This window comes from Erpetoichthys calabaricus, chromosome 3 (genome assembly GCF_900747795.2).
Source record: "Erpetoichthys calabaricus chromosome 3, fErpCal1.3, whole genome shotgun sequence".
NCBI classification, from domain to species: domain Eukaryota; kingdom Metazoa; phylum Chordata; class Cladistia; order Polypteriformes; family Polypteridae; genus Erpetoichthys; species Erpetoichthys calabaricus.
In genome coordinates, this window is record NC_041396.2 from 13,265,786 (window position 1) to 13,279,525 (window position 13,740).

The 13,740-nt window shown below is 44.3% G+C and overlaps 1 protein-coding gene across 3 annotated transcripts in view; it reads right to left on the bottom strand.

The window, feature by feature from the left end:
- rp1l1b (rp1 like 1b) overlaps window positions 1-13,740 on the bottom strand; it is an 84,381-nt gene that overhangs the window by 25,739 nt on the left and 44,902 nt on the right. For all 3 annotated transcript variants that reach the window (XM_051924394.1, XM_051924395.1, XM_051924396.1), the window contains exon 2: window positions 3,654-4,282. In XM_051924394.1, coding sequence (XP_051780354.1) covers window positions 3,654-4,262 — 609 coding nt within the window. In that variant the 5' untranslated portion in view covers window positions 4,263-4,282. The remainder of the gene's footprint in view (window positions 1-3,653; window positions 4,283-13,740) is intronic.

Below are 13,740 nucleotides of genomic sequence, written 5' to 3' on the forward strand. Positions count from 1 at the left end.
TCTTACTATCTGCCACACTTCTTGGTCACTTACTCCATGTGTCTAACCAAATGTTTCCACCTGTGTCCTCGTATATTTCTTGAACTTATTTTAAAGTGAGAGCTGAGATCCACTGTACTAACTGCTCTTCATAATTTTAAACAATGTATAGAAAAATGTGTTGGTTGCCCTCCATGAAGAAAGACCACCCAATTGTCTCTGAAATAACTGACAAAGGCCACTGGCAACTGCTGGCCTAATTAATCAACTGGTTGGAGTGAATTTGGTTGGAGTTTGAGGCCCTGACTTGGTTGGTCTTCTGTTGGCCCCCTCGCTTCACATTTCATTTCTGTTGAAGGACAGAAATGAAGCAATTCAGAGGAACGAGGAAGAAATTCCGGGGAACAAATCTTAAAAAAAAAAGTCAATTAAAATTAATGGAGAAGCAGCAAAAACAGGTCAAGTCAAGTTGGGGGAGCTGTGATATTTGCCCGGACTCCACCAGTCGGAGACCACATCTTTATCCAAATTCTTCTTTATTTTCTTCCACACAACAACACAACTCAGTCCCGTACAACAACACAGTGCCTCTAGCCCCAGTCACCCTTCTCCTGGGCCTTCTCACTCCTTGTCCCTGGGCCACCTGTCCTCTCTCTCCAGGAGCTTTGTCCTGCTCCTGCTCCCGACTCCAGCTCCATGACATGAGGGAGGCAGCCCCATTTATCCTCACCCGAATGAGCTCCAGGTGCTCTACCTGACGTCACGTCCTGGTGTGGCGGAAGCATCAGGAGAGCACCCGGGTGACCCTGGAAGGATCGTCATCCATGGGTGTGGTGGAAGTGAATAAGCCCCGGGCTCCATGAAGCTCGGGGTGCCCCCTGGCAGTGACCAGAGGCCCCAATGGTCTTGAGCCTCCCTGCTCCCCTTCCGTGGGCCTCTTCTACTCCAGGACGGTTGCCCCCTCGTGGCCCGGAGGATAAATATGCCACGACCCAGTCCTTCCAGGCGTACCACAGAGCAAACACTGGTACAGCGCGTTGCTGCACCCACTACACGATGAAACAACTTGGGATCCCGGTTGGCAAACCCCCCAGGCAGACACGTGGTCCAGTCCCACCCTCTGGAAATGACCCTCTATCTGCTAAAGCCAGGTATTACATAGGCGACCCCTTGGCCCGGTCCAGCCATTCGGATCCCCAACAATGAGGAGCTAACGAGCCGGATCACCTTCGGGGAAACGCGCCACATGGCCGTAGTGCCGTAACTGACACTCCCTCACAATGCAGGTCATGTACCTCATTTGGGACTCCATGAGCAACACAAAGTCAAACCAATGGTACCCAAGGATTTTCCGGATCGACACACATGAAGGAGTCCAGTCTTCATCTCAGGTCACTGGGTAGCGTCCATGTCTCACAAACAGGAAGCACCAGGACTCTAAAGACTTGGACCTTCATCCTTTTGCAGAGATATCGGGAGCGCCACAACTTATTTTAAAGTGAGAGCTGAGATCCACTGTACTAACCGCTCTTCATAATTATGAACAATGTATAGAAAAATGTGTTGGTTGCCCTCCATGAAAAAAGACCAGTTGTCTCTGAAATAACTGACAAAGGTCACTGGCACCCGCTGGCCTAATTAAACAACTGGTTGGAGTGAAATTGGTTGGAATTTGAGGCCCTGACTTAGTTGGTCTTCTGTTGGCGCCCTCACTTCACAATCAGCAATTCAGAAAAACAAGGAAGAAATTCTGGGGAACAAATCTTAAAAAAAACAAGTCAATTAAAATAAAAGGAAAAGGAGTTAATTAGCAGCAAAAACAGGTCACTGATTAAGAAAAGGGTGAGAATGAAAACCTGCAGCTAAAAGTGGGGTGACCCAGCCCTTAAGGGGGCCCCCTTTTGAGGTCCGCAAGTCCCATTTGAGCAGATTTCCATCCATCCAGTCATCCATTATCCAACCGCAGGGTCACGGGGATCTGCTGGAGCCAATCCCAGGGCGTAAGGCAGGAAAGAAACCCCAGGCAGGGCACTAGCCCACTGCCGGGCACACACACACACACACACCAAGCACACACTAGGGACAATTTAGGATCGCCAATGGACCTAACCTGCATGTCTTTGGACTGTGGGAGGAGAACATGCAAACTCCACGAAGGGAGGACCCAGGAAGAGAACCCGGGTCTCCTAACTCCAAGGCAGCAGCACTACCCACTGCGCCACCGTGACGCCCTTGAGCAGATTTGTCAAGTTATATTCTCCAGTTTTATTATGATAAAGTCTGCGTGTTATCTTGCAAAAAATTACAGTAGCTGAATACTATGTTAACATTATTTTTAAGTTTATACCATCCACACATACCGGTAACAGCATTTGACGTAACCGGCCCCGCGTGGGGTTGGTCAGCCCTGGGTCACGCACACCCCTAAGGCCCTCCAGGACTGGAGTTTGAGATCCCTGATCTAAGGTGTTCCAATATCTCATCCAGATACTACTTAAAGGTTCTCAAGGTTTCTGCTTCAACTCCATGTCTCAGTCGTTTGCTCTCAGCCATAACACATGCCCTTCAGAGCAGGTCCTCCACCTGAAGCTAAGCATGTTCAGGCCCAGCCAGTACTTGGATGGGAGACCAGCTTCGAAAAAGCTTGGATTACTTCCGGAAGTGGTGTTGGTGATTCCAGTAGGGGGCGCTTACCCTGTGGTCTGAATGTGCAGCGATTGGGACACTGTGGTGCAAAAATGGTGCTGCCCTTTGGATGAGGCGTTAAAACTGAGGTTCTGACACTCTGTGGTTACAAAAGATCCCTGGGCATCCTTGGTAAAGAGTACGGTCCTGGCTAAATTGCCCACCCCAGCCTAGTCATTCTTGTCTTCTAATCATCCCCTCTGTCTATAACAGAGACATATGCATTACAAGGCGCACAGCAAACGTTAACTCTGAGATCTACCATTATTACTTAGATTTCAACCCATCTTGGACAGGTAGCAAAGCTAGGAAACGGATAAAGGTTTGTGTCCGTCTGGTGGCTATGTCATTCCAACTGATGGCACATCACAAAAATTTTTGGTAATATAATGCATTGCATTTATTATTCCACCAGATGGCATATCACAGACACTAACATGGCTATTACAAATCCCATACCAAACAGCATATAATAGAGACATATGCATGGTGCACCGCAGCCGTTAACGCTGAGGTCTACATTGATTACGTAGGTTTCAACCTGTCTTAGATGTGTAGTTAATATATTAAAATATTACTGAAATATTAGCATATTAGCTGTGTTACCCATCTAAGATGTAATCAACGTTGATCTCAGTGTTCACGTTTGCAGTAATCCATCTCTTCGAATGCATTTTGTAATAAAATGCATTGCATTTTTCATTCTCACAGATGGCGTATCACAACATTTGTAGTAATAAAATGCATTACTATAAATATGTGTGATGCATGTGCCCCTGTTGTATCCATCAAAGCAGTGTTATCTGTTGGAATAGTAAATGTATTTTATTACTACAAGTGTTTGTGATACACCATCTGTTGGAATAACAGAGGCTTATCAACCAAACATGCATGCAGACAGATACGTGTCCTCTTATTGAGGTGGATTAAACACAAAATTAACAGCATACTGCACGTTAAGGGTAGCGACCACTCATTTGGTTCCTCACCTTCCTCCCATCCAGTGTGTAGAGCTTTCTGATGGGACACTGAAGAAGCTCTGAGATTTCCTCCAGAAAGAACTTGAGGCTGCGGGTTGTCCTCCTGTTGATGACGATGGTCTTTCTGACCGCCGGGTCTGTGTTTTTCACCAGGACAATTCTCCTGTGGTGCCTTTGTGTGGACAGATTCACGTGGGGAGGCTCCTCTGGCTTTGATGGATACCAGCAGCCAGGACCATTCTGCTTTCTGCTGGTTGCCTCCACATTGGGGACCTTGACCTGCCGGCGGTCAGAGCAGTGGTAGCAGCACCCGTCTTCGAGTTGATCCAGTCTGCTGATGTTGTGTGTTCCCCGGGGGGTGGTGATGGTGCGCACCCCAAAGGGCAGGGGCACTTTGTTGGAGAGGTCATCGAGGAGGGCGTCAAAACACTTGAAGCTACGCTTGTGAATGGCCATTCTGACGCCGCGAAACTGTGGGTCACCACTTTTGAGGAATGTGATTTTTTTGGCTGGTGTGGACTCGGTCACGTTGGTAGGGAATTTACTCACGGGGGGCAGGGGAGGGTCCAAGTCGTGGGGGATGGGGCCAGCTGGGTAGCCTGAAGAGGCTTTCTGCATCGTTGGTGGATTAGATCATGCTGGAAGACAAGAGCAAAAGAGAGACAAAAACAAAATTAGAGAATATCATCCAGTTGACCTAAAAAATGACTGGTATGCCCTTGGACATGTCAGTCACATGATCTCATGAGAGTATTTATAGGAACAGATGAATTTTTAGGAATCTGATTTGTAGGAGCAGCCTGATCAAAGCAGATTATGGAAAGGAAATCCAGAAGTTTAAAGTAAAACCCTAAGCCAGGACCCCGTTCCCCCCCCACACCAAATAAACTATGGGGTCGATTCTGAGTAATGCCTGTAATTAGAGGAACCACCCAACAGTCCATTCACTTCCTGAACCTTGTAAACACTGAACACTATGCCAAACATGTCATACAAATGAATTCCAATGTTCTCATGGTTTCATTTAATGCTAAATGGTAGGTGAAAAGATTTGTTCAGAGTTGGTGGAACGGTCCATTTGACCCAACAAAGCCCATCAGTCCTTGCCACCGTCTTATTTTTCTTTCGGCTGCTCCGGTTAGGGGTTGCCACAGCAGATCATCATCTTCCATATCTTCCTGTCCTCGTCGTCTTGTTCTGTCACACCCATCACCTGCATGTCCCCTCTCACCACATCCATAAACCTTCTCTTAGGCCTTCCTCTTTTCCTCTTGTCTGCCAGCTCTATCCTTAGCACCCTTCTACCCCATTTCTCCTTTCATTCACACAATAGTAGACTCATTTGACCCCACCTCAGGTCCATCTCGTCTTACTCCCCTACCATCTGGTCTCTTGCATGCACAATATATCAACCTTCCTTCTCTCCATCACATCAGCTAACTCTCCTTACCAGTCATACTTCCAACATTCAAAGTTCCTACCCTCACTTCCACTCTCTTTACCTTCCTCTTCTCCACCTGTCTCTGGACACACCTTCCCCCTCTTCTTCTTCTTCATTTGGCTGCTCCTATTAGGGGATTCCACGGCGGATCATCTTCTTCCATATCTTTCTGTCCTCGTCATCTTGCTCTGTCACACCCATCACTTGCATGTCCTCTCTCACCACATCCATAAACCTTCTCTTACCTGGCACCTCTATCCTTATCACTCTTCTCCCAATATACCCAGCATCTCTCCTCTGCACATGTCCAAATCAACACAATCTCGCCTCTCTGACTTTGTCTCCCACCTGAGCTGACCCTCTAATGTCCTTATTCCTAATCCTCGTCACACTCAATGCAAATCTTAGCATCTTTAACTCTGCCACCTCCAGCTCTGTCTCCTGCTTTCTGGTCAATGCCACCATCTCCAGCCCATATAACATAGCTGGTCTCACTACCATCCTGTAGACCTTCCCTTTCACTCTTGCTGATACTCGTCTGTCACAGATCACTCCTGACACTCTTCTCCACCCACTCCACCCTGCCTGCAATCTCTTTTTCACTTCTCTTCCACAATCCCCATTACTCTATACTGTTGATCCCAAGTATTTAAACTCATCCACCTTTGCCAACGCTACTTGTTGCATCCTCACCATTCCTCTGACCTCCCTCTCATTCACACACATGTATTCACACACACATTCACACACGCATCAGTTGTTCCTCGCCCACAATCTCACCTCTCTGACTCTGTCTACCAACCGTCCAACATGAGCTGACCCTCTAATATATATCAACCTTCCTTCTCTCCATCATATCGGCCAACTCTCTCCCCTTACCAGTCATACTGCCAACATTCAAAGTTCCTACCCTCTGTTCCACTCTCTTTACCTTCCTCCTCTTATTTTTCCTCCAGACATGTCCCCCACCCTTTCTTCTCCTTCTTCTTCTCCTTCTTCAGCCAACAGTTGCCCCATTTCCGCCAGCACCCTGTTGGCTACCAGTACTGGTGGCGGTCGTTGTTAACCCGGGACTCGGCCAGTCTGGAATGGAAATCCGTATTGTTGTCCGCATGTTGATCTGGCAGAATTTTACCCCGATGCCCTTCCTGACGTAACCCTCCCCATTCATCCGGGCTTGGGACCGGCACGAAGAAACACACTGGTTTGTGCATCCCCTGTGGCTGGGGTTCCTTGCCACCTTATTCCTCCAAAACAACATCAAGTGGACTTTTGAAAGCCCCTAAAGTCCTCCTGTCCACCACACTATTTGGTCACTTGTGGTTCTCTGTGTGAAGAAAAATCTAATGTTGGTGCCTTTAATAAGTTTCCAACTGTGTCCCCGTGTTCTTGATGAACTCATTTTAAAGTCCACTGGACTAATTCACACTTCAGTCATGTCCCCCCTTAATCTTCTTTTGCTTAAAACGTAAACGCTCAGCTCTTTTATTCTTTCCTTTGTCAGGCATGGGGGTCGGAGGACTCCTCTGAGGGGTAGTGAAAGGTATGTAATAACCTGCCGAGACAAGGTGGGGGGGGGGGGGGGGGGCTGTCCTGTTTCTCTTCTTCCCTCATAGCTCAGAGGGACCACCAATAAGGGCACTTAGCCCAACATCCTTCCTTCAACTTCTCCCAAACATCCAAGAACAGTTTGGTGACCCACAATGTCTTTTCTATATAAAATAACAGAATACAACAACACAGTCCATCTTGAGAGGCGCTGCTATTTCTCAAAAATTATAAATAACAATGCTAGTAATCCCAGAGTCTTATTCTCGACGATTGATCATCTGCTAAATCCAGGTCACTCAATGGAATGCCTCCAGAATACTTCCAGTAAAACTTGTGAGGCTTTTGCTGTATTTTTTAATCAAAAAATTAATGATATTAGAAATAATATAGTACATCTCCCCAATACTGATCCTCTTAAACTTCTGTACTCCATTGTAAACAAATTAAATTCTTTCACCAGGATAGGTTTACCTGATTTATATAAAATAATTTTTCAACTGAGACCCTCCACCTGTGTCGTTAACCCAATACCAAAGAAGTATCAGGCGTGCTAATTGATAATATTCTTCACATAGTAAACTCGTCACTAGATAACGGGGGGTCTTCCCAGACTCTCTTAAGACTACTGTAGTTAAACCCCTGCTCAAGAAAAATAATCTGGACTCCTCTGCTTTTAAAAATATTAGACCCATCTCTAACCTGCATTTATTAAGTAAAATTCTAGAGAAGGCAGTCATTACACAGCTAAATGTCCACCTCAATAAACCTGCTATTCTTTATAGGTTTCAGTCGGTTTTAGAACAAATCACAATACAGGAACTGCACTCGTTAAAGTAGTCAATGACTTGCGGGTGAATGCAGGCAGAGGCCATCTATCTGTTCTCATCCTCTTAGAGCTGAGTGCCGCATTTGACACCATTGACCACAATATTCTTAGAAATTGCCTTAGTCGATGGGTGGGCCTCTCTGGCAGGGTCTTAAATTGGTGTGAATCCTCCCTGGCAGGTAGAAAATTCTTTGTTAGTTTTGGTAATTATACTTCAAAGACACCTGATATTCTATATTGTGTTCCGCAAGGCTCTATCCTGGGTCCACTGCTCTTTTCGATTTACATGCTTCCGTTAGATCAGATTATCTCAAAGCATAACATTAGCAACCACAGCTATGCTGATGACACACAACTGTATTAATCAATAGCGCCTGATGACCCCGACTCTCTTGATTCACTGACCCCAATGTCTTACTTGTGTTTCTGAATAGATGAGTAGTAATATTCTTAAGCTAAATAAGGAGAAAACAGAAATTTTAGTGATTGGCAAAAATGGATATAATGAGTGTATTAGAAATAAACTTGATCCAATAGGATTAAAAGTCAAGACGAAGGTAAAGAATTTAGGGGTAACTATTGACTCTGACCTAAATTTTAAATCACATATTAACCAGATTACTAGGACAGCAATTTTTCACTTAAGAAATATACAGTAGCAAAAGTTAGACCTCTTATAACATTGCAAGATGCTGAGAAATGAGTTCACACTTTTGATTTCACTCGGCTAGATTACTGTATTGCACTCCTCTCAGGACCACCCAAAAAAAGACATCAATCGATTGCAACAAGTGCAGAATGCAGCTGCTAGAATCTTAACTCGGAAAAGAAAATCTGAGCACATCACCCCAGTATTACCGTCGTTACACTGGTTACCGGTGTCATTTAGAATTGACTTTAAAATACTGCTGATGGTTTACAAAGCCTTAAATAATCTGCTCCATTTTATATTTCAGAATGCCTGTCACCTTACACTCCAAATCGTAACCTCAGATCTTCAAATGAGTCTCTGCTTAGAATTCCAAGAGCTAAACTTAAAAGAAGTGGTGAGGCGGCCTTCTGCTGTTATACACCTCAAATCTGGAATAGCTGACCAACAGAAATTCGCCAGGCTGATACGGTGGAGCACTTTAAAACACTGCTGAAAACTCATTACTTTAACATGGCTTTCTCAGAGCTTCATTTTAGTTTAATCCTGATGCTCTGTATATTCAATTAATTATCATTATTATTCACGGTGGCTCCACAATCCGTACTAACCTCTACTTTCTCTTCTGTTCTTTTTCCGGTTTTCTGTGGCGCTGATTTGCGCCACCACCACCTGATCAAAGCACCGTGATGTCCCTCCATTGATGGATTGAAGGCCAGAAGTCCACATGACCGTCATCATCAAGTTCTTCCATGTGAACCCTGAATACCATGAGGACTGATTGAGGTCATTTATGTGAGGTAGAATGCCTAGAGGGGCCTGGGTGGTCTCGTGGCCACGGACCCCCTGCAGGTTTTATTTTTTTCTCCAGCCGTCTGGATTTATTTTTTGTTTTTTCTGTCCTCCCTGCCCATCGGACCTTACTTTTATTCTATGTTAATTAGTGTTCACTAATTTTAATGCTTATTTATTTTGTCTTTTTTCTCTTTCGTCATCATATAAAGCACTTTGAGCTACATCATTTGTATGAAAATGTGCTATAGAAATAAATGTTGTTGTTGTTGTTGTTTTCTAGCAGGATGGAGCACCAGGCCATAAGAAAAAAGTGAGAACTAAGTGGCTCTGGGAATAAAACATCGAAATATTGGGGTCCATGGCCAGGAAACTCCACATTGAGAACTTGAGGTCAAGAGATGGGTGGACAAACAAAAACCCACCAATTCTGACAAACTCCAAGCATTGATTCTGCAAGAATTGGCAGCTGCCATCAGTCAGGATTGGGCCCAGATTTTAATTTCCAGCCTGCCAGGGCAAATTGCAGTGGTCTTGAAAAAGAAAGAAGGTCCAACACTGCAAATATGAACTCTGTGCATAAACTGAATGTAATTGTCAATGAAAGCCTCTGAAACTTCTGAACTGCTTGTAATTCTACTTCAGTATACCATAGAAACATCTGACAGAAAGATCTCAAAACACTGAAGCAGCAAACTTTATGAAAACCAACACTAGTATCATTCTCAAAACTCCTGGCCATGACTGTACATGTAATTACACTCCCAACCAGGAGTTGGCGCTGTTGCCTGATGAGTTCTCTCTTCCTCCCTCTGCAGAAGCAGTGATTGATGGTGACGTCTCTACTGACTTCACTTCTCAATCCGCCCTCTTCCTGTCTCCCCGAGTGGTTTCACCATCTTGGAATCCAGATGAAGGTCGTCTCAATTTAATGACAATATTTATTTAGATTTTGTGATTTATTTTTTTTCAATCTGCCACTTATACAAGGATCACCATGATGCTCTAATGCTTTATCTGCATTCGTACAGCAGATCGCTCAGTTCAACGCCCTCACTAATACCAATCAGTCTCACTAGAAAAGGTCCAGAGAAGAAAGACTAGGCCGATTCCAGGGCTACAGGGGTTGAATTATGAGAAAAGATTAAAAGAGCTGAGCCTGTACAGTTTAAGCAAAAGAAGATTAAGAGGTGACATGATTGAAGTGATTAAATGCAAGGGCAATACATGCAAACGACATGCAGTTGGCACTGTAAGGAAGGAACGCCAGCTCTGCACTACCACTCTGCCTGTATCTTAACACATCCGAACTAAACTTTAACATGATTAAATCTAAATGTGTACAAGTCACATTTGATGAATTCTACTCACTTGACTGTAAGGTACGTGCGCACTTGACCTCCCCTCAATAGATGTCACTAGACCACCAAAACACACGCGTGCACAGCAGCGCTGGCAATTTATCTTTATTTTTTGTTTCAATGGAAAAGGCATTGACATTGTAGGTGCCAGGAAGGAAGGAGGGACAGGCATCTCTGCCAGGATAAAGGAAGGTTTCATACCTCATAAATGGAAGGACCAAGCAAACAGGCTTACCAGGAGCAGGTCATTCCCTCACACGATAGGTGGCAGTGTTTCTTAGGGTACCCACAGGGTGACATGGGAATTGAGAACTGGAAACACCACCCTGTCGGGGTCTTTGGGGAGACCACCACAGGGTGCTACCAGGGGAGGACTGCCCTGATTTCTGCACGACCCCGGAAGTGCTCCAGACAACTTGGACAGGAGACCGGAAGCAGTTCCCGTGTCGACTTTAATGGAAAGCCTGCTGCCTCACTTTAGTGGAGTCAGAGTCGGGAAGCAGTGGGCAACACTGGAGGAGCAAGAAGGAACTGTGAATGGGAATTTTGCTGGTGCTCTTGAGAAGAAAGTGTTGGAGCTAAAGAAAAGTCCTTTATTTGGGCTGAAAGTGTGTCTGGGAAATATCGAATCTGTGGTGCTCAGTGACACCCCCTGCTGGTTACATTTCCTTCAACAAAAGCCCCCAAAGTGCTGTTTGATCAGCATCTTATGAGCGTTATCTTGGATTTCAGTTGCACGCTCAGAAACTGCTTCATGCAGGAGCTCACTACTAAAAATGCTTAAATTGTGAATAGTGCCATTGAAAATAATGGCAGCTAACTTTATAAGCGGATTAAGAAAGTTCTAACACAGAAACGCTAAAAAAAACGGCTGTCAGGGTTATTTCTTCAGTTCTGTGTTTAAGTAGTTTGTTTCAGATTCCCATAACTCTTCATGTAAAGAAGTACTTCTTGGCTATGGGTCCTAAATGCACTTCCCCTTAATTTCCACTAGGTGTCCTCGAATAGGTGACTCTCCATTAAGTTGAAGGATCAACTTTATCAGCACCTTTGAGAAGCTGAAGTACTCGGATTGATGCAGATAATAAATAATAAGTGAGGGGAAAAAAACATCTTTTGGGAATTCAGCATGGCTAACACACCCAATGATGAGACAAAAGAGAACATCTATAATCCAGTAAGGCAGTGAAATTGAAAATCCGAATTAGTTGAGAAAACAACAATGTATCTGTAATCTTACATAAGATTCTGCTTTGGCCAGTGTCTTCCCATTAGCCCCAGCCCACTCCTGCTGCCTGATGGGAATTGTAGTCCCCATGTCATCACTATTTTTTGTGTTGCCCCCCTCTCCCCAAACAAAATGTATCCTCAATGTTAAGATGGACCAATGATAATGCACATGAAAAATTGATTGAAAATCAGTTCAGTTATTTCTATTGAATCGGAGAACAAACAAACAAACAGCTTATAATTTTACAGTCATATGAAAAAGTTTGTGATCCCTTCTCAGCCTGCATAATAATCGACTCATCTTTCAACAAAAAAAGATAACAGTGGTCTGTCTTTCATTTCCTAGGAACATCTGAGTACTGCGGTGATTTTTAGTGACTCAGTATTTAGTAGTTGTATGTAATTAAATCAAATGTGAAAAACTGGCTGTGCACAAATGTGGGTCCCCTTGTCATTGTGCTGATTTGAATGCCTGTCACTGCTCAATGCTGATTACTTACAACACCAAATTGGTGTGATGAGCTCGTTAAGCCTTGAACTTCATAGACCGGTGTGTCTAATCATGAGATATAAAGGTATTTAAGGTGGTCAATTACAAGTTGTGCTTCCTTCCCTTTGACTCTCCTCTGAAGAGTGACAGCATGGGATCCTCAAAGCAACTCTCCAAAGATCTGAACACAAAGATTGTTCAGTCTCCTGGTTTAGGGGAAGGCTACAAAAAGCCATCTCAGAGGTTTAAACTGTCAATTTCAACTGTAAAGAATGGAATCAGGAAATGGAAGGCCACAGGCACAGTTGCTGTTAAACCCAGCAGGTCTGGCAGGCCAAGAAAAATACAGGAGCGGCATATGAGCAGGATTGTGAGAATGGTGACAGACAACCCACAGATCACCTCCAAAGACCTGCAAGAACATCTTGCTGCAGATGGTGTATCTGTACATCGTTCTACAATTCAGCACATCTGTATTGCAGGGTGATGAGAAAGAAGCCCTTTCTGCACTCACACCACAAACAGAGTCGCTTGTTGTATGCCAATGCTCATTTAGACAAGCCAGATTCATTTTGGAACAAAGTGCTTTGGACTGATGAGACAAAATTTGAGTTATTTGGTCATAACATTGCATGGCAGAAGAACAACACCGCATTCCAAGTTAAACACCTGCTACCTACTGTCAAATTTGGTGGAGGTTCCATCATGCTGTGGGGCTGTGTGGCTAGTTCAGGAACTGGGGCCCTTGTTAAAGTTGAGGGTCGCATGAATTCAACCCAATATCAACAAATTCTTCAGGATAATGTTCAAGTATAAGTCACAAAGTTGAAGTTATGCAGGGGTTGAATATTCCAACAAGACAATGACCCAAAACACAGTTGGAAATCTACAAAGGCATTCATGCAGAGGGAGAAGTACAATGTTCTGGAATGGCCATCACAGTCCCCTGACTTGAAGATCATCGAAAAGCTATGGGATGATTTGAAGCAGGCTGTCCATCAAATTGAACTGAACTGGAGAGATTTTGTATGAAGAATGGTCAACAATACCTCCATCCAGAATCCAGACACTCATCAAAGGCTACAGGAGGACAGCGTCTAGAGACTGTTAGATGTGCAAAAGTAGGCTCAACTAAGTACTGATGTCATATCTCTGTTGGGGTGCCCACATTTATGCACCTGTCTAATTTTGTTATGATGCATATTGCATATTTTCTGTTAATCCCATAAACTTAATGTCACTGCTGAAATCCTACTGTTACCATAAGCCATGTCAGATATTAAAAGAAAGTTGCTACTTTGAAAGCTCAGCCAATGATAAAAAAAAATCCAAAGAATTAAGAGGGGTTCCCATACTTTTTCATATGACTGTATTTACGGGGGTAAATCAAAAATTAAAGGCAATTTCAAAATGATGCGGTAACCGCAATGGATAGAACATTTGCAATGACTTATGGGTATTTTAACACACATGCAGTGCCACACTCTGCCGTTAGACTTGTTAAAGCCGAGGGCCAATGAAAATGGACCCACCATTGCACCATCGAACATCAACAACACCCCAGAGTGAGATTTCTTTGGTCAGAGGGAGTGAAACCTGCTGAAATTCAACCAAAGGATGTTTGTTGGCTTGTGGATCAGTAAGCTGTTTGAGTCGCCATTCTGACTCCCCGATGTAAGGCAGCAGGCCTCCTTTTAAGCTGGACCCAGGACCTGGGAACCCGGAATGCTTCCGGAACTATCCCGTGTGTGTCTCA